Source organism: Candoia aspera, chromosome 13 (genome assembly GCF_035149785.1).
Source record: "Candoia aspera isolate rCanAsp1 chromosome 13, rCanAsp1.hap2, whole genome shotgun sequence".
NCBI classification, from domain to species: Eukaryota; Metazoa; Chordata; class Lepidosauria; order Squamata; family Boidae; genus Candoia; species Candoia aspera.
In genome coordinates this window covers 5,939,255-5,966,351 of record NC_086165.1, presented here as the reverse complement: position 1 = coordinate 5,966,351, position 27,097 = coordinate 5,939,255, and the positions used below count along the sequence as shown (strand labels likewise).

The window sequence follows — 27,097 nt, the reverse complement described above, 5'->3', positions numbered from 1 at the left end:
AGTCCTCCAGGGATCTTCTGTAGCTAATGACAGACTTGAACCTGGGACTTCTGAGTCCTAGTCCACCACCTTACTCACTCTACCACATATTGTGGAGAAAGTTAGACAATCACTTGTTGACAGAACATTCCCATTGGGCTTAGGATCACACAAGGAAATATAGCATGGTGGTACAGTGAACTTAGACCTACTACAGGTTGTAACTTAGCTCATTGTTCTCATCCTTCTGATCTATACAGTTTCCATTCAAGATTCTCAGAGGACATGGATTTTCCCACAAAGACATTCAACCAATGGCAACAGGCTTGTTTAATGGACAGCATCCGACCCGTACCAGATCACCAGGCTAGGGAAGTACTGCTAGATGCTTACAGACTCCTTACAAATTCAATTCTAGCCAGCTGCCAGATGAGTCTGGTGTTCCACCTCTGTCATGTAACCTAATCACCAGTCAATAAATAACATGTTTTTCTTATCCTGGAACCTTGCCTTGGCTAACAACAACATGGGTGATAAGACGATGGGGTCATCTCAACAAAGCTGTTCAAGATGACATTACACAGTCTCAGGTCTTCTTCATAGAAATCCCACCCCCTCCCACCCTGCCACATTGTTCCTCACTGTGGCCAATCTCTCCCTATGGACCATATCTGCTTCTGTGTTTTGCCAACCTCCTCTGTCATCATGAACAGCCTTGTATATTTCAAGTCAAGCTGAGAGATGCCAGGGGAGAGAGAAGGGTCCTGCTACCCTTGTTTCAATTCATTAGCCAGTTTAATTGCATCTTATAAAGGTTGCTGTTGGGGGGTGGGGAGCTATTAAGGGAAACACACTCTGAAAAGACTTCCTTTCCTCCTTTTCACCAACACTTCGCTTGACCTCTGCTAGAAGGCAACTTCCACCCCTCATCCCCCCCAGGGAGGGTTTCTTAGATCCAGCAACTGAGCTGCCAATGAATTGAAAAAGGGGGATCAGCATCATAACCAGGACAATGTGCACTTCCTGGGTCTTCTCTCCCTACCCCCAGCAAAATGCATATCTGCCTGAAAGGAAGACCACCCTGAATTTAGAACATTCGCCCAACAGACGTAACCAAGAGGAAGAAGGAAAAGATTATTCAGGAAGACTTTACCATTGTCTCCACCAATCTATGGCCATCCTCCAATTCCTGACAGTAAATTATTTGGAGAGAAAAGCTCATTTTCCTTCCCCATGCAGACAGGATGGTGACAGAAGAGGAGACATTCTGGATCCAGGGATGAGCACTGTGTTCTCCACCAAGGTCAACCTGAGGTCTCTGGCAAAGCCACAAGTGAGTAGGAGAGCATTAATAACCTTCTATGAGTCACCCTGTTAGGCAATTCAGAGCAAGAAGAATCACATCCAGGGTCCAATCAAATTATCCCACCAAAGATTGGCGCAGGATCATTATTTAGGCTACAGCATGTCATTTTGGTTTGTCTCCGTCTTCTTTGCTCTTCTTTTCTCCCATCCTTGGTCACATGGGAATTCCCTTGCAAACAAAACATTGTGAAGATCTCCTCAACTGTTACACCAGGTTTCTATTTGCACTGTAGCAGAAAACTAAGCAAAATACGTCGTTCTGTTGGCCGTATGCCCACCTCACAGAGTCCTGACAGCAGTACCTGCGGAATTCAAGTCAGCATCCACAAGATGCTGGAGGAAGCGTCTCCATGGCTTCTTTGGGAAGTTAACAATGGATAATAAGTGCCTTGCCAAGATGTATCTGAAAGGTACTCATTTTGGGGTAGCTTGATGAGCAAGTAGATTACTGGCCACCAGGCGGTGTCACAACAAAAGAAACTGGTGATAAAATGACTGCTTTTCTCAACCAAGTTTCCTGTTATCCTGTCTCTTCCCTTCAAGGAAGTCAGTCATGAGAGACAGGAAGAGGCCTCTGCAGAGCACTTTGCCTTACATATACAGGTAGTCCTCACTTAACGACCACAATTGGGACTGGAATTTTGGTTGCTAAGCAAAGTGGTCATTAAGCAAATCTGACCCCATTTTATGACCTTTTTTTTGCAGCAGTCATTAAACAAATCACGCAGTTCCCCGTTGATTTTGCTTGCCAGAAGCTGGCCGGGAAAGTCAACAATGGCCATCACATGCTGCGATGGTCATCAGTGCGAACCGTTTGCTAAGTGCCCAAATCATAATCAGTGACCACGAGGACGCTGCAATGGTTGTAACTATGAGGACTGGTCATAAGTTGGTTTTAATCAAAGCAAATATGCAAGTTGGCTTTTTCAGCACCATCGTAAGTCCGAACCATCACTAAAGGAATGGTCATTAAATGAGGACTACCTATTTGATTGATTGATTGATTGATTGTGTGCCATCAAGTCATTTTCTATTCCTAGTGACCACCTAGATAGATTTTCTCTATGACGATCTATCTCTAACATGAGATCCCAACCATTTGAAGTGGGACAGAGGGAAGCCCAGGGTTAAGCAAATGGGTCCGATGTTGTTGCACGTACTCTGAATCTTCTTCTTGAGATGTTATAGATGGTGGGATTCAACAGTTGCATTATGGCACCATCTAGTGCACAGTCCAGATCTCTTTGCCAGCAACACAGCTTTAAAATTCCCAGACTTTTAGGAGATACAAGGAGATCCCATGGCAAATTCTTACGAGACAATGTAGTTGGGCAAACATAGCCCACATGGGATTATTAGTCCCTGCTGGATCTGGGTGGCTTTTTCTTCGGAAGAAAAGTGACCAATTTAAGGTTTTAAGAAGTTCATTGATCCTAATGTTTAGCTCTGTCCTGAGAAAACAGCCTTGTTTACACACTCACATGCAAAAAGCATCTATTCAAACATGTACACGTTCACACCCAAAACATGAATATCAGAGGATGAGGGTCTTATTTTGACAAAGAAGGGCCTGAAAATGGGATTCATGCATAGATAATACAGCCAATATTTATCAGTGACGGACATCTTCGTTGTGCCAAGAACTCAAATCTGTGCCACAGGAGCATGCAACACACTCAACAAAGAATAACACAGTCTATGGATCTTAGAAAAGCATACATTCTCCATACTGGGGTGTTTCTGCTCTTGCCAACCAAACAAGGTTTTCTAGGAACAGGGTCTGAATGACAGGCCGCTTGGGAATTGCAAAGCTGTTGTAATATTTGCTTTCTTTATAAGCATACAAGCGACATGTCAGAGGAAGCCAGCTGGATCTTGTGAGGCAGGCATGGCCACCAACTTATGCAGCTCCAAAAGGGATCTGACAGCTTTGGGGAGGAGAAGGCTATCCGACGGCAGTTCGTTAAAAGGGCTGTATGATATTGTCAGGACCAGAGGAAGAATTTCCTGGGATATCAGTTGCCGAGGGAGGGTGGCAGCAGGAGAAGGCTGCAGGCTTTAGGTTTTAGGGCTGTGGTCTTCCCAGAGTAATCTGGGGAAAGAGCTATTCATCTAGGTCAGGGATGGGCAGGCCAGGGGCTGTAAATGGCCCCAACTCTATTTCAACACCCCTGAAGTGCACCGCTAAAATTTCAGCGGTAAAATGGCCCTTTCGAGGTAGCACAATTTCTCCTGTGTTCCCCCCTCCTCCCAAAGAAAGGCAAAATAAATGCAGTATAACTCCGCAAAGCACAACTCATCTATTTTGCTCTGTAAACAAGGGAGGGGGAGGGGGAGGAGATGATCAGCAGATCAGCCCTGGTCGCTGTACACCATTGCATCCTCAGCCATGACCCCAGTCGGTTGCGGAGATCTGAAGTGTATGCATACATTTCAACAAAGAGAAATGCTTGATTCAGAAAGGCTACTCACACGGGATCAAGTGTGAGTTGGTGTGAACTGGATTATCCAGCAGAGCCCCTTCTGAAGCTCCTGGTTCAGTGTCTTGGGTCTGCCTCCTCCTGACTCACATCCTCAGACTTCCCTTTTCTAGGAACCTGCTTATTCACGCTTTGGAATGAGCGCTTCTTGCCAGCAAAAGTAGGTCAACACCAGCACGCTGTCTTCACTGGTGGGAAAGCTGCCTTCCACCATGGCAGATCATCTCCTCGGGCCACCTTCCCGTCTCCACCGGGGGCCCTGCTTGTTCAGCAGACAGTGCTTCTGCCAGGCTCCCACTCCAGGGCACACACTGGGCTTCTTTCAGCTCCTCCTGGTTTGAAAGGTGAGGTCCCAGCCCTGTTGCAACCCAGGAGGGTTGGGACACAGCCCAAGGCAGTAGACACCCTGCTCCTTCAGCCAAGTCAAGCCAAGCCCTGAAGACAGCAGCAGCTTGAGGAATGGGGGCTGTTATGTTTACATTAACTATGATCGCCTGATAAAACCCCTGGGCTGAAGGCATACCCAGATTTGTTTGCATTTTCAAAGGCTGAAGTAATCTGAAACGGGATCTCTATTCTCCGCCTCTCCTCGCCTTCCCTGCTACAGTGTGAGAAACGGCACTTATTTTTACACTGTAATGCTCTTCTCCAAACTGGCATCATCAGGGCCCTCCAGATGTTGCACAACTCTCAGCTGCCCCAGCCAGCATGGCCAATGAGGAGGAAACAGCATTCCACAACAGCTGGAGGGCCTGTAACTGAGCATGGGCACATCTGATGCAAAGGCCCATCCTCGGTTTCGGGAGATGCCCCTTTCTTCTTTGGAGACCGCCCTGCTTAAGCGGCCACCTTCAGAGAAGGGGGAAAAAAAGAACTGTGGCCTGTAATCTGGTTCGACTACAAGGTCTGGGCACAAACCAACACAGTGACATGGAGCCCCGCTTGGATGCCTTCCGTGCCTCAATTTTTAAATCAGCGTGTGTGGATTTGAAGCCGGGGGAGCCCGTAGTTGGAGGACAATTGTTTGAATAGCCTAATGCAAACCCTGATTGTTTTCAAGCAACCATTGTTGGTTGGCTTGACCCTGTACCATGTGAACGGGGAGGAGAGGAAGATGATACGGATGGGGAAGGAAATGCAAGGAAAGGACGGAGCGGAGCCTGCAAGTTTATCCAGGATTTTGTTTCTGGCAAAGGCTGTCTGCTGATGACATCAGCTCCGGTATTTCCAGTCCCTGGGGGAAAAGAGAGGAGGGGGAGCGAGGAAGGGGGAAAAATAAATAAACTGGAGAATAGGCCGAGATGGGACACATTTCTTCGGGTTTCTGAAGGACGTGCTGGTTTGGGGGTGGGTTGGTTTGGAGGCAAGTTTGGGTGGCCAGCTGTCCCCCAGCTGGCTCTTGAAAAGCGGTGGCCCATCCCATCCTTTCCATCCTGCGCTTGATTTTGAGCCTACCGCATCTCCCCCTTGGCTTGGCTCAGCTGGCCCCATGCCTCCAGCTTTTGAGCTGAGAATTGGAAGCAGCAGGGGAAAAATAAATTAAAACACGGTCAGAGTTTAAAGATACAAAATCCTCCGGTAACTTTTCTTTCAACAGCCTGGCTCCCCGGGGCGCGATGGGATGCAAGGCCCCGGAGGGCGCAGAGATCAAGTTGCGGGGCCAGAAATCTGGGTTCTCGTCCAAATTTGGGGGGGGATTTCTTTAAAAAGGCGATGTGGCCAAGTGAAGCCAGTGAAAGCTTAGTACGTGTATTTTTGCTTGTTAGTCCCCCCTCTCTCACTATATAAACAATGCAATAAAATTGCACCACACTGATTTCTGCATTCTGCCAAGCAAATTCAGGACTCTGGGGATTCATTAAAACAGGGTTTCTCAACCTTGGCAGCTTGAAGATGTGTGGACTTCAACTCCCAGAATTCCCTAGCCAGCATGGCTGGCTAGGGAATTCTGGGAGTTGAAGTCCACACATCTTCAAGCTGCCAAGGTTGAGAAACCCTGCATTAAAAGAAGGGGCTAAGCAAGACTCCACTTTTCGCTGAGCATGGAAAATAGGCTAAGATAGATTTACTATTTATACCCCTCCTTCCTGCCAATAGCTAAAGAGGCATAGCTCAGGGGATCTTGTATAATCAGAATAGGAGCTGTGGACGCTCCACAGAGAAAATTGCTGACGTAGTTAGTTTTACACAGGCACAGATGATCAAAAGTTAGGAAAGTTAGGGATGTGGATGTGGATTCTCAACAGCAATAGTTAGGAGGGACTTCTGGTCTGACCTCAATGGTCCCTCAACAATCTTTGATAAGCAAGGCTACTGGGTCAATTCCTTAAATCCCCTTCCAGCTATAGTGGCTGATGCAGAACTTTTCCTCCAGCATGGCTGATCTCCCTCATTCCCTCTATCCCTAAGGTGCAATTGGAATTCCATCCAAGGAACCAGCTGAGCATCTGGTTGTAGTATTTCTCTCCTCGGCAATCCGGCCATTTCCATCTCAAGTTGCTTTCAAGCACATAAAAAACCAAGATAGGCTACCTTCAAAACCTAGACTGGATCAGGCACAAAATAAGATTGACTTGGATGCCCAACTCAAAGCCATAGGGATTTTCCCATCACTCCCACTCTTAGCAGCCCAGCATCAAAGGAGACTTAGCCCGGTTCTCCAGTCCTACAGAAGCATAGAATGTCTTTTTCATCCCAGCAATGGGCTTGGGACCTGTTTTTGCTTCCTACTCTGTCCTCTAGGTCTGATTTATTGCTCCATCTCATTTTGATGACTCCTGATTCCCAACACCTCACTCATCCTAGACCTCCATGCTGAGCCCAGCCTTGGCAAAACTACTTATTACATTTGGCTGCTTCAGGTGCCCTCCATGCAAAAGAAAAGAGACAGCATCACTAGAGGGCAAGTGTTGGGTTTATTATTACTCCTGTTCAATGAGCTGTTGGTTAGTGAGGAGGACATTGCTTAAGATCTGAGTAGATCTACCAGGCTCTACATCTCATCAGTTCCTGTTTCACTCACAGAGTATAAAGAAGGCCTGTCAACGTACCCTTCTGTTCTTTTCCCTTCCTCACACCAGTTTTTTCAAAGTTCTTTTTATGTTGCATCCTTCAGGCCATCTCTGTTTCCATGGACAACTGAGTACTGTGTGCTTCAAAGTTGCAACATGTTCAATTCCACTTCGGGGACACTGCAGAGCAAGTCTAGGAAAAAAATCAGCTGGGGCATTTTCAGTAATGAAACTGAACAGATTTTGGACTGAAAATTGACTTTTCAGAGCAGGCTAAGGCCCAAAAGAAGAGAAGGGTTACTGGGGTTCCTTCAACAGGAAACTGCCAAAAAGTGTAAGAAAATATTGTTGGTAAGCTGACACTTTTGTGCGCTGCAAACTGCCAACCAGGATCTCACATTACCGAATCATAGGGCCAGCCTCGAGTTTAAGAAAGATGTTATTGATTTGGCCTTCTCTGCGGATGCTCCCTGTTGATTCACCCTTTCCCTGCCCTTGAGCTAAACCCAACTAGAAATCTAACACATTTGTATAAACTTACCTGCGTTCCAAAACAGAGGGACAAATAAACAAGACGAGGCCAGGGGGGGCGGACATTTAGACATGTAAAGAAAATTCACATTATAAGGGATTTAGGTCCTTTGTTATAGCAGCAAATTCTGAGTTTATCAATGACCGCTGACTAGCAATTCTGCCTGTCCTCTCCACATTCCCCATCTTTCAATAACTTCGAAAATCCTTCTCACAGGACCCTGCTTCTTCTATCTGAGGTAGCAGACGTGTGACAATTTTTTTCAGTCTCTGATATGCACCAAAGTTAGCTCTGTTCACAAAGCTGCAGCCTCATTTGCCCAAGAAGCAAGTTTTGGATCGTATTAACCCTGGTTCATATTTTGTGGTTTAGCATGTTGCACAGACTGAGTCTGTTCGGTAAGCAACAGATTAACAGATTAAGTTTAACAGATTACACCAGCCTTTCTCAACCCTTTGACCCTGGAGGAACCCTTGAAATATTTTTCAGGCCTCGGGGAACCCCTGCCCGTTCAGGCTTCAATACAGGCCAGAAGTTGCAAAATTACTATATCTGTTTCATGGGTAGGCCTGTCTGTATGCATTCACAGTGTTCTTTAAGTAAAAATAAAGGATGAAACTTGCCTCTATAACGTGAAGTTGCCCGCATTTGAAATATTTTAAAAAATAAATTGTGATCTCCCAGGGAACCCCTAGTGACCTCTCGCGGGACCCGAGGGTGCCTGGTTGAGAAACCCTGGATTACACCCAGAAGATAGAGTTAATTCAGTACTAATTGCCGTAGTGGTAGACTCCTGTGCAAGGCTAGATGATCTCCAAAGTCCCTCCCAACCCTTACATTCTACGACTCAGCTGAAAAAGTCTTTTGTGGTGGTTTTGCTGTCACAGAGACAAATGCTTCCTTTTGGAATCCCACAGGGATGGCTTATATGAATGGAGGCAAAGGGCAACCTGTGCCAATTTTCTTCCATGAATCTTTTTAGAAAGGGCATACTTTTGCAAAGTAATCCCCATCGACTGAAGAGCATACAAAAGGGGCACGTGTTCGTTCCGATGTTCCCAACTAAAAAACAAAACAGCATTTGCAGGCTGAGACAAGGATGCATTAAAGATTCTGTGTGCATTAAAAGCTTTTTGGCTTCCTCAATTTTAGGGTGTGCTATAACTGTTTCGTTTAGCTTAGAGTTTTCTCTTTTCCTGCCCCTGGATCAATGAAGCACAAGAATGCCATCTAGATTCGACAGAGTAGCCCTTTCTCTGCCTCTTTCAGGATATTTGTCTAATTTTTTCTCCGAACCTTTCTTTTCGGGCTCTCTGGAGGGAAACAGCAACGCTGGAAGGCTCACCGAGTAAAACTGGGTGGTTTTTAGGACCCTGTGAGCAGATCGCTCACCGAGAGTCCTAAAACATCCCCAGCATTTCTGAGAGCTTGTCGCTTATTCATTCAGAGCAGCAGCAAAGCCATCCAGCAACTGGGATCAACCAACGTCCTTTGCAAACAGGCACTGCAGCGATGTAAGGAGAAAAAAAACACACACACCAAAGACCAAAGTCAACAAAAAACTTTGGAGGTTCTTCTTTCTTTCCCTCTCTTTCGCTCCAGAGCCTCATTCCTCGTCGATTCTCCTCCTCCGCAGACGGACAATGAAACGTGCGGAGAGCATCTCAGCAGAAGCGAGGAATGGACAGCGTTGAGGGTGGCTTGCTGAGGGAAGAAGAGAAGGGGCAAGGCGAGTCGTCGGAAGTCGACCGCTGGGCTGTTCTGGCGTGCTTCCCTTCCCCAACGAGCATCCTCTGGGGTTGAGCCTGTTGATCTTGGCCTCACCATGACAGCTCACGGCTTCTGGGACCTCTGGATAGCGGTGGCTTCTGCTGCGTTCCTGCTGGTCCGCGGACAATATCCCCCAAGTGGCAGCACGGACAACGGTCACTGGAGGCAGATGATCCAGTGGGAGAACAACGGAAGGCTGTACAGCCTACTGAACTCAGGCTCGGAGTATGTTCCTGCCAGCCACGTAAGAGCTGAGAGCAGTGCCAGGGTGATGTTGGCCGACGCTGCCACGAACCAAGGACGAAGGGGTCCAGGGAACACTCGGAGGCAGGCACCAACCTTACCAGTCCGGTCAGGATCGGACATGATCCGGGGACAGACGAGGCACCCCTTCGGCTTCGGACAGGTCCCGGACAACTGGAGGGAAGGAGCCACCGGAGATGGTAGCAACTCCAACTCCCAGCGTCCGTGGTCAGCCTCTCCGCGCCAGCGGCACATTGGCACTGCCTCCTCCTCCTCCTCTTCCTACGTGGCCTATGGACAGCTCTACCCACAGGGCTCCTATCCTCAGCCCCCTTTCGTCAATCACCACGAGGCCTATGACCCGCAGGTGCCCCGGGTTTATGACGAGAGCTACAATTACTACCGCACCACAGGGACGGGAGGGGGCGCTGTGGCTGCCGCCGCTGCCAGCGCTGGAGTGGTGTACCCCTTTCAACCCAGAGTGCGCTATGAAGAGTATGCTGAGGAGCAGAGTCCCTACCGAGCTCAGCCCTACCCCCCTGTCCAGGAGAGACCTTACGTGGCTTCTCCCCAGCAGCTTCCATCCTCGGATGGCTTGGACAGACGGTATGCCCACAGCCTCTATCACGACACTGGAACCAGTTTTGACCAAAACGTCCCAGATGCCTATGCCTCCACCCAGAACCAGGGCCAAGGGGTCCCTCTAGCAGACAACCTTCATATCCACTCGGGATCACCTGTGAACGCTGGGACCAGGTATGGGAATGAGCCATGGGCCAGGCAACATCCTCCCTTTGGGGAGGTTCCCGAAGAGCCCTACATTCCCCCTCGCAACGTGGAACCTCAGCCACCTTTCCGGCCCTTAGACCCCCATGGGGTCCCTCGGCCTGAACCCTACCTTCCTATCCGGAATTCTGAAACTCCCCAGTTGATTCCAGACAACCAAGGAGTCAACCAAGGCCGAATGAGTGTGGGCATCTACAGACCACATCAGAATGGACGTGGTGAGTCAATGAACCCTTGGCTATGGGAAGGAAGAAAGGGAGGAGAGCAGTGGGTCCAACTCAGGGGTGGTTCTTCTTCTGGAACCCTGAAATCATGGCAGCTTAGATTCCCTAGCTTCCTCTTTGGGTTAGGAGAGCCTGAGTGGGCAATTTCACATTGCAAAGCAAGGATGATTATAATCAAGAGAACATACTATCATATCTAGAATAGGAGGTGCTGCCATACATCAGAATTATCCATGGCAATGCTCCTTGGAAAAGGGACTAAAGATTCATCAGTTCTCCTTCATGGTTTATTCATAGTCTCCTTCAGTTTCTTGTCCACACGAGCCACTGTTGTCTGTAACATGGTAGTATTGTCAAACTATGGTCAACTATTGCTTTCCAACGCAAGATAGGAAACCATGGATTGAAATCCTGCCTGATCATGATGAAGCTTAGCTTAGCATCACAGCTGACATCTGAGCCAGATGTAACCATCCGTATCTTGTAAACCTGGAGTCTCCAATAGGGTTCCTATAGATTTAGGTAGGTAGGTAGGTAGGTAGGTAGGTAGGTAGGTAGGTAGGTGGATGGATGGATAGATGGATCTGGATAGATATAGATATAGATATAGATATAGATATAGATATAGATATAGATATAGATATAGATATAGATATAGATATAGATATAGATATAGATATAGATATAGATAGTTATGTGCCCACCAGGACCTGTTCTCTCCTCCAAAACACTTCTCTGTTTCCTTATTTTAATTAACTTTGCACTTAATTGTCCTTCCATCTTCTCAGTTGTCAACACACTCATCACAGTCAAGATTTATGGATGGCAGCCTTCCTGGCAGTGTCCAACTTGTAGATGGGCTCCCTGGCAGCCCAAAGTTTTGGGACTGTTGGAATAAGTAAGGTTGAATAAATTAGGATTGTGGCGTGTGCCATGAATTTCCTTCTTTATCCCCCTCTCTCCTGAAACACTCGACTTTATAAGCTGTGATCCTTGTTGGGAGGAAGACCCTAAACCAGAGGCGAAGAACATGTGGTCTACAATGCCCCTTCAAGTTCTCACATCTCTCCGTCACTGTACCAGTCACCTGCTTTGCACAATAATGCATTCCTGGCCCAACGTTCTCCAGATGACTGCCAGCTGTGGCTCCCTTCACTCACATTTTCCTTGGATACCTTCCACATCCCTCACCCATTTCTATGCATCTCCACCTACTTACATCCAAACCTTTTCTGCCCAACTGATCCATCTCCTGGATGTTTTCTAGCCGTTTTTCCCACTCACCATGCTCCTTCTCCCCACCCCAGTGAACCCTTCCAGTCTTGCTGCTCACTCCACCCACTCACCAAAGCTGCAGGGATCAATTTCAATCTGTTCTAAAAGTTTGTTAAAGGTTTTGTTTGTTTTTTTAATTAAAAAAGCTTTTTTCGTCAACACAGTGTAATGCTGTGGTGGGAGGGAGAGTGCCCTCTACTGCCAAAGAAAAATATTGCACGTTTTCTTAACTTGGTTATTTTAAAAAAAACATTCAAAAAGAATGCTAAAATGCAATAATTAAGTGAAAGGCAGTGTGAAATGGTTTAAAACAAAAAGGGACCCTGCCCAGTTTTTGGCCCTGGCCCCACCCCCTTTTAGGAGGAAAATCTGCTGTGGTCCTCAGGACAAGGGCAATTATACCCCCCACTTCGTTTAAATTGCTGTTTCCTGGTTCCCACAGTGGAGGGATCTGTCATTTAAAGAATCAGAAAGCTAGACGAAGCATTGGTTTGGTTTGCAAATTGCACTAAGCCATGGTTTGTAAATAAACCATGAATTATAGCTTAGCATAGGGTATGAATCAAGCCCCCTGGCTTCTTCCACAAGCCTTTTGATTAAACTGATCGGAGCAACATTCCCAAAGCCAGCGACCTGAGAGCTCGATGAGGCCTTGGATAGGCAATCTATCTTTTCAAACACCGCCAGTCTTTCCCATAAGCCACACCTGACCCAACAATCAACAGATGCAAAGTGCTCAGAATTGGCACACCAGCCTCAGCTACATCCACATGTCTCTGATTAGATTTATTTCCACTTCATTCCTGTATGTGTACGATGGTCACTTAGCAACAGCTCCACTCAGCATTCTTGCCTCAGTGTCCCGCTGGAATTTGTTTTCATGCCTGAGTAGGCGTTGGGGTGATTATACTTTCTCCTGACTTCTTTCCACTTACTCAACCATACGAAGGCCAGCGCTGGGGACATTTGTGAGAAAGCCTGACCTCACAGCTCGTCTCCTCCCTTCCCTGGGCACTCCGAGAGTCTGTGCTGAAGGAGGCCTTGATCATCTCTACTGAAGGTGGCCTGGAGCACATCCTCTCTTGGGTCCTTCCGGCTAATTCATTTCTGCCTGATTGGAAATTCCCCTCTCTGGCTTCCATGAGTTTATAGCAATCTTTCTGCTATAAACAAGTCAGATAATGTTGCTAAGCACACAAAGCTGTCCGCTCTGCCTCCGAAGCAGCAGCTTTTAACGTGCCCAGATGTTCTCAGATGTTCTAAGAAGAAAGGCAGGGCCACCGGGTCATTTCTCCAGACCCAGCAGAGGCCCCTTCATTCTTGCCTCTTTATATAAACAAATGCACATGGGATCCTGCTTGTTCCACATAGCTGAGGACCCACCAGCTTTTCTCAACTTGGAGTCCTGACACAGCAGCACTGTTGCTGGGGGCTGTGTGGGTTGAGGAAGTAGGGATTGGCCATCCAACATATTGTAGAAATGGGGGCATCAGGTTGGAAAAGACTTGGGCTTCACCTGCATGTTCTCCTCACCCTGGTACAAGAATGGCCTACTAACCATTTCTCAAGGGCAGGAATGCACATCATCCTGCACCCAGCCCAGCCCACCATGAAGACAAATCTCCATCTTTTCTTGCTGTGCTTCATGGTTTTCTGACTTCTGCTGGGATGGAGGGGCTGGTCAGTCCATCTCCTGGGCTAGTAATTGGAGCAGAGAGGGCATTCTCAACATAGTACAGGTAGTCCTCAACTTACGGCCACAACTTGGACCAGAACTTCCATCATTACATGAGGTGGTCATTATGCCTCCACTACAATTGCCTGTTGTGCTATTTGACTACAGGTAGTCCTCGATTTACGACCATTTGTTTATTGACCGTTTGAAGTTATGATGGCCCTGGAAAAAGTGACTTGTGACCGGTCCTCAAACTTACAACCGTCACAGCATCCCTGCAGTTGCGTGATCAGAATTCAGGCACTTGGAAACCGGCATGTATTTACGACAGTCGCATCCCGGAATCATGTGATCGCCATTTGCAACCTTCCCAGCTGGCTTTCGAAAGCAAAGGTAGTGGAGGAAGCTGGATTTGCTTGACAACCAAGTGATTTACTCAACGACCGTGGTGATTCACTTAACAGCGGTGGCAAAAAATGTCATAAAATCAGGCATAACTCACATAACAACCACCTCGCTTAGTGACAGAAGTTCCAATCCCAATTGTAGTCGTAAGTTGAGGACTACCTGTACTGTGTTGGAATGCCCCCTCCACTCCAATTACTAGTCACTGCATCCATAGCCATCCAGTCCTGGTCTTCTGGCCCTCTTCTGAAGGGACCTTCCTATGGTGGGCCAAGCGGGCCACTTCTAGTCCATAGCAGGGAGAGGTAACTCGTCTGCTGGGAGGATCCCTATATCTTGTGTCCCTGCTCCTTGCTTCAGAGCCATGGGGAAAGTCATCAAGTCAACAGGGACAATCCCTACACCCAACCCAACCTTCCAATGCAAGTTCTGGGTCACTTAGTTGTGTCCACCTAAGACATGGATGATCAGCTTCAGGAAGAAGTCTCTGCTTGGATTAATTTTTTTTTTTAAGGAAACAGCTCTACTCAGACAAACCAAAATTGTTCCCCCCACCCCCCTAATCCTCCTTTGACTTCTCTTAAAGTAAGACTCCCCAGTGGCTTGCATCAGCAGAAACGATCAAGCAAAAGGCAGGAAACAAGAGCTCAGCTGGTGACGTGATCCCTCGGAGGAAAACAGTCTGTGAAACAAGAAGACATTGTTCTTTTTTAAAGTTTTTTTTTTCGCTTTTGGAAAAACAGATCGGGGGCTGCAGTGCTCCTGTCAAAATCCACAGAAGAGGTTTTGGGATCCGGCTTGACTAATCTCATTTGCACGCATGCCTGCTCCATTCTTTTTAACAGGATCTCCCCGTTCTGGGATGCCTTTTAGACAAATTTTTGGAGAAAAAAAGAAGTGGCTAGTCAGCATCTCTTCGTGGGTCGCGAGGGCCTCTCTCAAGGAGAGAAGAGTCAGTAGTTTACTGGGCGTGTTTAAGTTCTTTAAACGAGGACTTCTCAAACTGAAGAGGAAAGGGAGAGAAAAAAGGTTGCAATTGAAAAAAGGGAACGTGGGATGGGAAGGTCGAAGCTCCACCTCTGCAGATTCATTTCAGGGGATTTGATGAGAATCGCCGCCTTTTTTACTCCGGCGGGTTGCGTATCTTTAACCATCCAAGGTTGTCCTCTTGTTGAAGGCCACACGTCTTGACGTTGCTGAGGTTGAGAAACACTGGTCCAGAGAGTATGACTGTTGTCCATACTGGCTAAAGATTTGCCTCATGTTCTTTAAGCAACAGGCACACAAATGCAACACCCCACTTCCTTGCTGTTCCATTTATGAAAATGAATGGAGAGAAGTTCTTCTAGACCAGGGTTCCTCAACCAGGGTTCCGGGGCGCCCTCGGGTTCTGCGAGAGGTCACTAGGCGTTCCCTGGGAGATCACGATTCATTTAAAAAATTATTTCCAATTTGGGCAACTCCGCATTAAAGGATATGGTCAGGAATGTCGAAATGTCAGTCGCAACGGTGCAATCAAAGTTCCAGCTGTTTTTTGTGGGCCCCGTCTTCTTGCCTTCTTTTACCATATCCTGTGGAAAATCACTGCCCCAACTTTTATAGAATTTGTCCATCATGGGTAAGTGAAAACTCCACTCACACAGGGTGAAGTTTCTTTATTTAGAACAGCCTTTCTCAGCCTTTTGACCCTGGAGGAACCCTTGAAATATTTCTCAGGCCTCGGGGAACCCCTGCACATTCAGGCTCCAATATCGGCCAGAAGTTCCAAAATTATTCTATTCGTTTCATGGGTAGGCCTGTATAGATGCATCAACGGTGTTCTTAAACTGAAAATAAAGAAGGAAACTTACCCCCTTAACGTGAAGTTGCTGAATTTGAAATAATTTTTTAAATAAATCACTTAATGACCACTTTGGGAAATTCCAGTCCCAATTGAGGTTGTTAAGCGAGGACTACCTGTATATGCAAATACATGATTCTGATACGTTCATTCCAAAGAAAGGGTTCCAGTTCAGACTGGCAGCTAAGATGGACAACCATCGAATGATGGCCTTCTGCTCTGGAGAACTTAAAGGAAGTCAGACCAGGCAGTCCTGTTGGATTGTGCATGAATCCCCGTGTCTTCTCTTGGAGGGAATGGTTTCCACGCTACCTTGCTAAGCTCTCCCTAACCCCTGCTTCCCTCCCCAGGTCTCCCTGACCTTGTACCTGATCCAAACTATGTCCAGGCTTCCACTTATGTTCAGAGAGCTCACCTCTACTCACTCCGTTGCGCAGCAGAAGAGAAGTGCCTCGCAAGGTAACCCTCTCCATTGTTTACTTCTTTGCTTATTCGTTCGTTCGTTCATTCAGCTTGTACGGCCGCCCAACACAGAGCGTCCCTGGGTGGCCTACAAACAAATTAGAAACCATCATTAAAATACGTATCAAAAATACATATCAAAAGTACGTATCAAAAATACATATTAAGTCTCTCAGATTTATCTCCTGCCTTTTCTCTGCATGGTATCTCTTCTTCCCCACAACCACCCAATGGGATAAGGTTGGGCCCCAAGTCACTCAGGGAGCTTCTGAGCAGATCAAACACCATAGATACATTGTCTATCATTACAGATCCATCTGTATCTATATCTACAGTATATCTATACCTATATCATCTATCATTCTATCATTCATTCTATCATTCTGTCTATCATCTATCTATATCGTATCATTCCATCATTCTATCTATCATTCTATTGATCAAGCTATCTAGCTACCAGTCCATTTTTCTATATATAGGTCTATCATTATGTCTATCATTCTAGCAATCATTAAAATACTCTAATCAATCTATCTATTGTTCTATCTACCATTCTATTTTCTATATTTCTATCCATCTATCGATCTATTAGTCTCTCATATTTATCTCCTGCCTTTTCTCTGCCTCTTCCCCACAACATGGGATATGGCTGGGTTCAGAGAGCAGACTTCTAGGCCCAAAGTCACCCAACCAGCTTTTTCCTGCTTTTAGTGCAGTATCTTCACCACTATAATATGCTGGTACAAATTCAGAGGATCATCATAAAACAAAAAACCAAGAGCCTTTTAGTGGAAGAGGGGCAACTTGGTTGCTTCTTTGTTTTTTAAACCAATACTGCATGCATAAAAGTGCATTTTGCTTCTGCTTTACAATGTGGAAATCATTTCATCATGCCAGCCTGCAAATTCAAGCCATGCATGTTATCCAAGGCAAGTTCCCGTGCTTTTATGGCTACAGAGAAAGGTTTGGAAACATCACATAGGGTCCTCCCCACCCCACTCCCCCCAAACAATCTTTCCTTGCCAGATTAACAGGAGGAAAAATGCCACCCATTCCCAATTATTTCAAATCCGGAATCACAGATGAAAACAGCACAGACTCTATCATGCTCACATAGAATTAAGTCTCGTAGAGGTTCATAAGACCTGTCCCAATAAGGCATATTTGTCAAGAAGACAAATCCCCCAACGTGTATGGACAGGATTGTAGGCTAGCCTATGAAAAAAATCAGTAAAAGTCAAATGTGGGAAGGGTTACTCCTAATCTTGAAGACAGGTTGTACATGCCACAGAACCAAGGAACAATAGAGAGATTTCACTGTCAAGTAATATGGAGGAAACCCTGAGTTTTGCAAAAGGAAGGAGGGGGGGACTTCTTGAAAAGAGGCCAAGATAAAGGGGGGAAAAAGCAGTCAGGGCTGAGTGTGGTTGGCAGCCATTAATATACATGTTGAATATATTTCCTTGCTTTAAAAAAACCTGGGAAATTATCCAGGCCACATTGACTGGCCTCCAGACTTAGATTACCAACTGGCCAGAATCATCATCATAATTTTTTTTTTAAAAAAAGCTCAGTCTGCTCAACTCCATTAAGCAGAGATTTAATTGGATCAGACAATGCTCTTCAATGCAACCATTCAGGAAGGTCCTTAATTAAGACAAAAGTTTAAGTAGAGAAGGCTGAAAAAAGCTTGAAAAGATATTTGCACTGATTGGAAGTGCTGTGTCTTTGGGGGGTGGGGGTGTTGTCTGCACATAGTTCAAACTCTGATGATTGCATCTGATGAAGTACAGGTAGTCCTTGCTTAACGACCACAACTGGGACCAGAATTTCAGTTCTAAGCGAGGCAGTCATTAAGCAAATCCAACCCAATTTTACGACCTTGTTTGCAGCAACCGTTAAGTGAATCACTGTGGGAGTTAAGCGAACCACATGGTTGTTAAGCGAATCACGCAATTCCCCATTGATTTTGCTTGCCAGAAGCCAGCCGGGAAGCTCAAAAATGGCAATTGCGTGACCACAGGACGCTGCAATGGTCATAAATGCGAACTGGTTGCCAAGCGCCCAAATTGTGAGCACATGACCACGGGACGGCTGCTACAGTCATAAGTGTGAGAACCGGTTGTAAGTCTTTTTTTCAACACTGTTGTAAGTCCAAACCATCACTAAACGAATGGTTGTTAAGTGAGGACTGCCTGTAAGTTGTAGTTCACAAAGCTTCTGCCTTTTAATAATAAAATGTCTTGGTCTGAAAAAGGTGCACCCAGAAGCCTCCTGATTGTAGCTTCCATAGATCAACAAGCTCCCCTCTTCCAGTGACTGCCCTGCCAATTTAGAATCGGCAAGCCAGAATTTGACTCCTGCCCCACTATAAGAAGAATCTATTGTTCTAATTAGCAGTAATCAGTGGCTGCTTTTTTTTTTTAATCTCATGGGACTAAACAAGATGACAGCAGATCCATCAGCAGGTACAGGGTCCAGGTTGAAAACTGGCAGCCCGGCACCCAGCCTTTCCGTTTGCTCAGCTGTGAATTGCATTTCTAACCCTCCTGTGTCCAGGGAGCTCAAGGCAGCTCACTTGTGGGTCTCCATTCTCCATCTGAGCCCCATAACAATGACCCTTTAAGGTAGGAAGGGTGGAGACAAGACAGCTGGCACAGGGACAGCCAGGGAACCCCAGGGTGGAATGGGGACTTGGGTCTTCTCCCTGATCCAAGGCAGGGCCGCAACTAGGCGGGGGCAACCTGGGCATGTGCCCTGGGCACCACGCTGGTGGGGCACCAAAATGAGCACTGGGGGGGGTGCCAAAATGGGTGTGGAATCCATGTTTGCCCCGGGTGACACAGACCCTAGTTGCAGCCCTGATCCAAGGCCGGCATCATTACCACGAGACCTCCAGGGCTGATTTGGCTGAGCAGCAAAGCTACCTTCCTGCTCTCATCTCTTGGTTTCACCTCCGTCCAGCACTGCCTACACTCCGGAAGCCACAGACTACGACATCCGGGTACTACTGCGTTTCCCGCAGCGCGTGAAGAACCAGGGGACGGCCGACTTCCTGCCCAACCGAGCTCGTCATGCTTGGGAATGGCACAGTTGCCATCAGTGAGTAGGGGGCCATTCAACATCAGGTAACCAAGGTGGGAGAGCATGCAGTGCTCCTGAGGAAGTCATCCCACGTGCTGAACCAGGGTGGTTCACAACCGAGCAAATGCTCTCCCACCCCGCCCTAAACCTGGTTAATTGCAAGTTGCCTGCTTTGGGAAGTTGAGTCTAATGAGTGACCCCTTCCCCAGCCTGTCTGCATGGTTGAGGGTGCAAAGTTTTGGACACATCCAGAAAACATATGAGCTTGGTACTTGCCTTGACTGGCACACCTTCCTTTCTTGTTCATTTGCACTCTCAGACCAGAAAGCTATCGATGTTGGGGCCTCATAATGGAAGCCACAAGACCTCCCCTCTAAGTAGGCTGACCATACGTCCCATTTGAATGGGACAGTCCCGTTTTTTTCACATTTCCAGATCGTCCCATCATTTTAATATAAATGTCCATTTTGTTCCGTTTTCTTAAAAACCTTACTTAAAAATGTGAAAGTTCCCGCAAACCTGTCAGAATGCAGTCTGACTTTGAGTGGAAGGAGGGGGAGCTCAGCAGAAACGGTGGGAAAAAAGACGCAGAGCTCAACCCGGCGGGAAACCTAAAAAGCAAAAAACAGGATCGGCTGATAGGCGGTGATCAAAGGGCGAACCGATTGGCTCCTGCCTTGAAATGGCAGGAAGAAAAGAATGCAAAAGCACGGCCAGAGGAGGAATGGCTTGTCGGGGACAACCGTTTGCTAGACTCTCCAGCCCAGCCTTGACTCACACAAACGAAGGAATCCGAAGATTCCCAGCCCGAGAAAACCGGAGAAGTTCCTGCCTGCCGATCCAACCCATCACCCAGCCCTGCCCCATTTTGCCATCCCAATGTCCTGTTTTTGTCTCAAGGAATATGGTCAGCCTACCACTAAGGAGAGCTTCTAGCTTTGTAATACAGGTAGTCCTCGACTTACGACCACAATTGGGACCAGAATTTCCACTAAGCAAGGAGGTCATTAAGTGAGTCATGCCCAATTTTACAACCTTTTTTGCTGCAGTCATTAAGCAAATCACCACAGTCATTAAGTGAATCATGTGGTCATTAAGCAAATCCAGCTTCCTCCATTGACTTTACTTGCCCGAAGCCAGCTGGGAAGGTCACAAATGGTGGTTGTGTGACCCCGGGATACTGCAACTGTTGTAAATACATGCCAGTTGCCAAGTGCCTGAATTTTGATCAGGTGACTGCAGGGACACTGCAACAGTCGTAAGTATGAGGACCAGTTGTAAGTCATTTTTTCAGCATCATCATAACTTCAAACGGTCACTAAATGAATGGCCATTAGTTGAGAACTACCTGTGCAGGAGTTGTGTTCACTACCGACCACTAGGAGGCCCCCTAGTGGTCAACAGCGAATATAACAACTGTACAACTCAGTATCCAATTGAGCTCATTGTGCAAACTTAGTTGTTTTTGTGTCTGGGGCACATGTGAATAAATGCTAAGGTACGTTGAACAGCACACAGATGTTTTCCTCACTGCCACTGCCAAAATAGATCAAGTCAACAAAGTATATCCATCTGTTGCCGTAATGCAAGATTTTGGCAGTATGGTGACCTTGGGCATTAAAGCAACAGCGGCATCTCAGGATGTGAACTTACAAGTCTTTTTAATAGATTTGTCCGATGTTTATTTATTGGATTATTTTTCTCCAGGACTTATCTAACTATCCCCCTTCCTCTTACTCCAACAACAGCCTTGTAGGACAAGTTGGACTAAGAAAATCAGTCCCTATGACTGCAAGAAGACCTCAACCTGCGTCTCCCCCACACAGCCCAAGATCTCAACCACTTCCTTTTTAAGGCCCACATCTCATGAGATCCCAGGAGTGGAGATCGCTGAAATCTCATCAGATGTTGGCTAGTTCTAATTTTTTCTTTCTTTCCCTTTTGGCCTCTGCACCCAGGTGCTTGAAAACGTTGTCCTAATCTGTTAGCGCTGTTGTGATTTCATGGTAGAACTTTGTTCCCAAAACACAGCTTGTGATGCAGGCCAAAAATGGAAGCCAGAGCCTCAGGGAGGAGACGGAAGGTGGGCCCAGTTCTGACAGTCATCCCTCGCAGTCAGACTCAGAATTTGTTATGGGCATCTGCTCATGTGAAATGCTCAAAGACCTTCCCGAATCTGTCTCTGGCTGTTCCTAAGCAATCGTTCTCCGTTCCCCAGGCATTATCACAGCATGGATGAGTTCAGCCATTATGACTTGCTGGACGCTGCCACGGGTAAGAAGGTGGCCGAGGGTCACAAAGCTAGCTTCTGTCTAGAAGACACCACGTGTGACTTCGGGAACCTCAAGCGCTATGCCTGCACATCACACACCCAGGTGGGTCTGATCGGGATTCCCCAGAAATCCTAGTGAAACTAATGCAAAGACAGACAATCTTTCAATGACTGAGGGACGGGGAAATATCATTTTTCTGCCATTCTTTCTGGCCTCCAAAGGCTGTGGAGGTGTGGTGGCAATGCTATGACACCACCAGAGAGTCAAGATGGACGTTTTGGGCCCATCTCTTGGGCCTTTGAAGGGTTGGTGGGGTCACTCAGAGCAGGCGCATTAGGACTTCCCAGGATTAGGCACATCTCTTTGATGCGTGTGTGTTTTCAACACTGTGCTACATAAAAAGGGCAGTTAGCTGCAAGATGTGACCAGCACTATCTTGTGGCTCTCTGAGGCTGCAAAAACCTCATTTTTATAGCCACAATGTATGTGTGGTAAGGTCTAGTTCAGTTGATTAGCAGTTGAAGTCCTAGGCTCTGTGTCTATTCTTGATGGAGGAAGAGGAAGGGGGGAAGAAAGAGGGGAAGGGAAGGAGAAGGAAGAGGAGGAGGAAGAGGAGAAGGGGAAAGAGGAAGAAATGGGGGGGAGGAGGAAGAGGAAGTCTCATTCCCTCTCTGTTGTGCCCATTTTCCCATCAGGCATCTTTTCCCAGTCTAACAACTATAGTCTTTCAAATGTTATCAGGATATGAACCTGGGATTTTTAAAACTGTCCACTTCAAGCTTCAAGCCATGCATTTGTTTTCCTTCAGGGCCTGAGTCCAGGTTGTTACGACACTTACAATGCTGACATAGATTGCCAATGGATTGATATCACGGATGTCCAGCCTGGGAATTATATCCTAAAGGTAGGAGGTCACTTGCAAGTCTGAACAGAGGGAAAGAATGGCACTGCACTGGAGCCATTCTTCCATGCAAGTTCCTGCTACGTAGAAACACAAGACTGTCTCCTGCAACATTGTTGGCAACTGAATGTGAGACCACGCAATTTTGAACCTCCTAAACCCTCATATGTTGCATTACATTGTTAAGGGAAGTGGAGCGCATGCAACAGGTGAGGAAAAATCGAGTTCAAGTGGCTGTTGAGAATGGGGACCAGGGGTGTCCACAGGGTATAGTGAAAAAAGTCAAGATGGCAGGCAATGGTGCAACCTCTGCCAGGTTGTGTTGCAACACTCATAAAAACCAGGCAGAATTTCAATCACACCATCATGGTCATCATCTCAACTTTTTTAACCATACCCTATGGCAGTGTTTCTCAACCTTGGCAACTTTAAGATGTATGGACTTCAACTCCCAGAATTCCCCAGCTAGCTGTGCTGGCTGGGGAATTCTGGGAGTTGAAGTCCATACATCTTAAAAGTTGTTGAGGTTGAGAAACACTGCCCTATGGACACCCCTCACAGGGATGGGCCAAAATACACTGATGAGCAGAGCGAGGCACAAAATGGTTTCCCCTTCCCATCTCAGCCAACTCTGAGGTGGCCAGAACAGAACAGTGAGTTTTGCTCCCCCACCGACCCATTTTCTCCCCACGTCTATGTGACCTTTTCCTCTCTAACATTTTCTCCATTAAAGCCCTGGTCCAATAAACAGGGATGTTGGGAACAGTCCAAATACTGAAATAACTGGTTTGTTTCACTGCCTTGAATGAGAAATATTGATCCATTTGAGCATTTCAAATATCGGAGAGTGCTTTAGGTAGGCCCCTGTCCGTGTGTGTGGGGCCTAGGAAAATTATCCCTCACCCACAACGAAGCACAGGGCCTGAATAATGGCCTCTTTGTTGCATTTGAAAGCAGAAGACGTGTTCATGGAGTGTAGGAAATCTGCAAGAAGAGAACAGCTGAGAAGAGATGATTGTGCAGGCTTAGGCAGAAGTTAGCATCTTCTAATGCTCTCCCTCTGCCCAGTGGTAAGGTTGGTTCAGCAAAAGTGTCTGCTTGTTTTCTATATTTTATTACACCCTTGGTTGTGGTTGGTTGGTTGGTTTGTTATGGGAATTTTCACCACCCTCCTCCCCACTCCCCAGTTTTATATCGAAGAAGTTGATTTGCTTTTTACTTTTCCTCAGGTTCAGGTGAATCCCAAATACATCGTGATGGAATCGGACTTCACCAACAACGTGGTCAGGTGCAATGTTCACTACACCGGGCGCTACGTCGCCACCACGAACTGCAAAATCTCCCAGTAAGCCTCCTTTGGAACCACTTTCTCACTGGGAGCACGGAAAGACCGTGTCCAGTTTTTTTTCTGCAGGACAGCCTGGCTTTGAGCAGGGCCACCATGACACTCTTTGGATCAGACATGTTCTCCACTGTCCCAAGAAGAGAGCTAGATCTTATCTTAAATCTGGTTCAGCACTAGTAGAAACAGGGCCAGTTTGATCCAAGAGCCAACAACCTATCAAAGTGATGGGACTCTTTATTGGCCTGAAGACATCTCCTAAGATACTTCCAGAAGGAAGGCAGATGACATTCAGGAGTGGGGTGGGTCCTTTTCCTGCCCTTTTCCCTCACCCCTCCCTTCATCATCAATCTAATCCAGCAGGGTTTTTCTGACTAACCTTCCCCAGCCTGGATCACCTCCATACAATCTGGATTATAATGCCCTCAACACCACTCCCTGGACCTGTAGGCCAGACCTAGAAGGTATTGCAGGCCCATACATCTGGAAGGGGTCCACTTGCAGAAAGTGACAGGAAGCACTCTCAGAAGTAAGACCTATTGTACTCAGTTGGGTCACACCATGTTTGTAGGAAGGCTACCTTTGAGTCCATCTCATGCTTGTCCAGGTTTGTCCTTCAATCCCAACCTTTTATCTATCTATATCAGTGTTTCTCAACCTTAGCAACTTTAAGATCGTGGACTTCCACTCCCAGAATTGCCCAGTCAACATGGCTGGCTGGGGCGTTCTGGGAGTTGAAGTCCACATATCTTGAAGTTGCTAAGGTTGAGAAACACTGAGCTATATACTACGAAAACTCTTCTGTCTGTTTGATACTTTGTAACCTTTAACCGGGCAAAATGGTGCATCGTAGGGCAACAATTTTTGAACCAAGTTACCTCAAATGGGCTAATTTACAGAATGTGTCCAAAATCTGGGACCCATGATTCCCCTGGAATTGAAATTTGGCAAATTTTATAAAACACTTTATGACCTAAAAACTATCCTAGAACATTTGATAACATAATACAAAAGGTCATAAAACATTTCCTGTGGTCAACTCCTGATGTTTGGCTGGGCTATACAGTTCAACATGGGCTACTTTCAAGACAGGTACATCTCTGAATATCTCCCTGAATTTTTAAGGACTTTTCCAGCACATTAGAAGCTCTGCCATTGTTGAAGGCATTGAGGACTCTGGTAAGGAAATAGCTCTGAAGCGATGACCCTAAAGGTCATGGATTGTCCAGGTCGTTCTTAATCCTGATAGCTAAAAATGGAACGTCCACTGTCAGGAATAATCTGCCTGAAGATTCCAGCTGCTATACTGGGAGCAGCTGGGCTGATCCAGCTGGGCTGCACATTAGTTCTCATGTGACATTCGGACAAGCACCCAAGCATCATTAATATGCGAATTCCTATGCAAATAAAGTGCCCAGGGCAATCTGAGCCCCAGGCACTCTAAGCTGCCTATTTTCTCTTTCCTTTAAACCCAGCTCTGCCTTTTCCCGTCAGTTTAGCTTCCTGGGGCGGCCCCGGGGTATTTTTTTCATGTTTCTAATCCCATGCAAGGGACAGCAGCCTTCCCAAAAGCACGCTGAAACGCTTGTTGGTTTTGCCAAAGGAACTGAGAGGTGAAAGAGAGGGGAAGGGTATGATTTCTCCTAAAATTATATACAGGCATATCACTTTTTTTTTTAAAAAAAACTCCTCAAAAAAGAGCTATGTTTTGTATTTTGCTGCAGTTGGGTTTTTTCAGAGGGAACGTGAGCAAGCGAACGCCCTGGAGCGAGAGATCTCAAGGATCTTATGATCTGCAAGATCTTTAAAAACGAAGGAACGCCCGCTTCTGTGAGGCTACCTTCCATAGAAAACTCAGCTGCTTGTTGCCCATTCTGGAACATCGGACCCATTTCTAACCTTAGATCTCAAAAAGTGGTGGCTAGTGTTATTCAGTGGCCTACTTTCCTTCTGGTTTTCTTGCAACAATCCCTTAACAGAGGATGCCCCACAGAACACACTATCTTCCTGGCCTGTTCTGTCTGAAGCTTGCAGGCTGAGTTTTAATTTTTAAATGACTTGCACGCTTCTAGAAAACTCTAGGGTCCTCAAGCAAGTTGATTGCTCTCCTTTTCTGGGGGTGAGGGTGCCACTGAGCTGCACAAGGACGAGCTTTGCAGAATCTGTGAGCGGTTTGGGTGTATCTCAACCTTCCCCGTTCCAGATCTTGCTGGCTAGAAATTCTAAGGGTTGCTGTTCTCACCCAGCTGGAGAATTGGGGGAAGGCTGGCATGATCTCAAGATAACTCTGCTGCTCCTGGATTTGCATCTGGTTTCAGACTTTGCTCCCCTGTTTCTTCGTTGCAGGTCTTGATTCCAACCAGGCTGGTACCAGCTCTTCCGCCTTCCTTAATTGCCCCCTCATCTTCTGCAAAAGCGTCTCTCAAGGTGTAGCTCGCTGCGAGAGACCGGCCTCATCGCACCTGGTGCCTGCACCAAAATGGAAATTGTCCCACAGCTTTGTTTTGAGACTATGTTAAATGAAACGTGTCACTTTAATACTTTTATAAATACTTTTGTTTTGAATCTCAGTTTTTTTCACAAATGCAGAGGGCTGCTCAGATGTGGCGATGGAGTAAATACAGGGGGTGGCTCCCGTGGCTGGTTGAATTTTAGCAACCCCAATGTGGAAGCTGCAGTTTGCTTACAAGTAAAGGGAGCCTCTCTTGATTAGAGATATGGATGGATGGATGGATGGATGGATGGATGGATGGATGGATGGATGGATGGATGCATGCATGCATGGAGAGAGAGATGATAGATGATAGGTGATAGATGATAGGTGAGAGATAAATAAGTTTATAATGGTTATAGACTAAGAAAACAAAAGACCACCACCTCTTGGTTTAGGCTGTTGTGAGAACCCAGCCAATGGCAGCATATGCAGTTAACTATAGCTACAAGAGCTATAATCTAGATCTTAACACAGTGTCTGTACATATGGCTGACTCTGCAGTTAAGTACTGATGGGCACTTTCAAAGATTTTCTGTTCTTTGGAAAGCTTGATTCTCACAACGATTTGGTTCACAACACAGAGAGTACGAACTGTCGTGTTGCGGTCTCAACGTTCAAAGCAGGAAAAAAATCTCAGTTGGGTTTTCTTCAGGGAAGGGACACTGATGTCCCCACTGGGGGAAGAGGGGGAGAAGGGGAGGTGTGGGGGAAACAGCTGTGACAAAAACATTCAGATGAAGCACCACTGGCTAATGCAACAAGCCATGCCCTTTTGTGGAAAACACACACTCACAAACCACACAAAAATTTCCCTGTAAATCTAAACCTGCAAACCGGTGCCAAGCTGTTTCAGAGACAGGCCGGTCCATGGGACCTGAGTTTTGCACATATCTTTTTGATACAATATGGAATCTGCTCCTAGCTGACCTGGGGTTGTCCTCAACCCATTCAGAGCA

General features: G+C 46.6%; 1 protein-coding gene across 1 annotated transcript; it reads left to right on the top strand.

Moving 5' to 3' along the window:
• The first annotated feature begins 8,936 nt into the window (after window positions 1-8,936).
• LOXL1 (lysyl oxidase like 1) lies at window positions 8,937-23,654 on the top strand. The gene is made up of 6 exons (XM_063314573.1): window positions 8,937-10,384; window positions 15,936-16,044; window positions 19,012-19,149; window positions 21,350-21,506; window positions 22,213-22,308; window positions 23,535-23,654. The coding sequence occupies exons 1-6, from the start codon at window positions 9,193-9,195 to the stop codon at window positions 23,652-23,654; spliced, it is 1,812 nt and encodes a 603-aa protein (XP_063170643.1). The 5' UTR covers window positions 8,937-9,192.
• The last annotated feature ends 3,443 nt before the right edge of the window (window positions 23,655-27,097 follow it).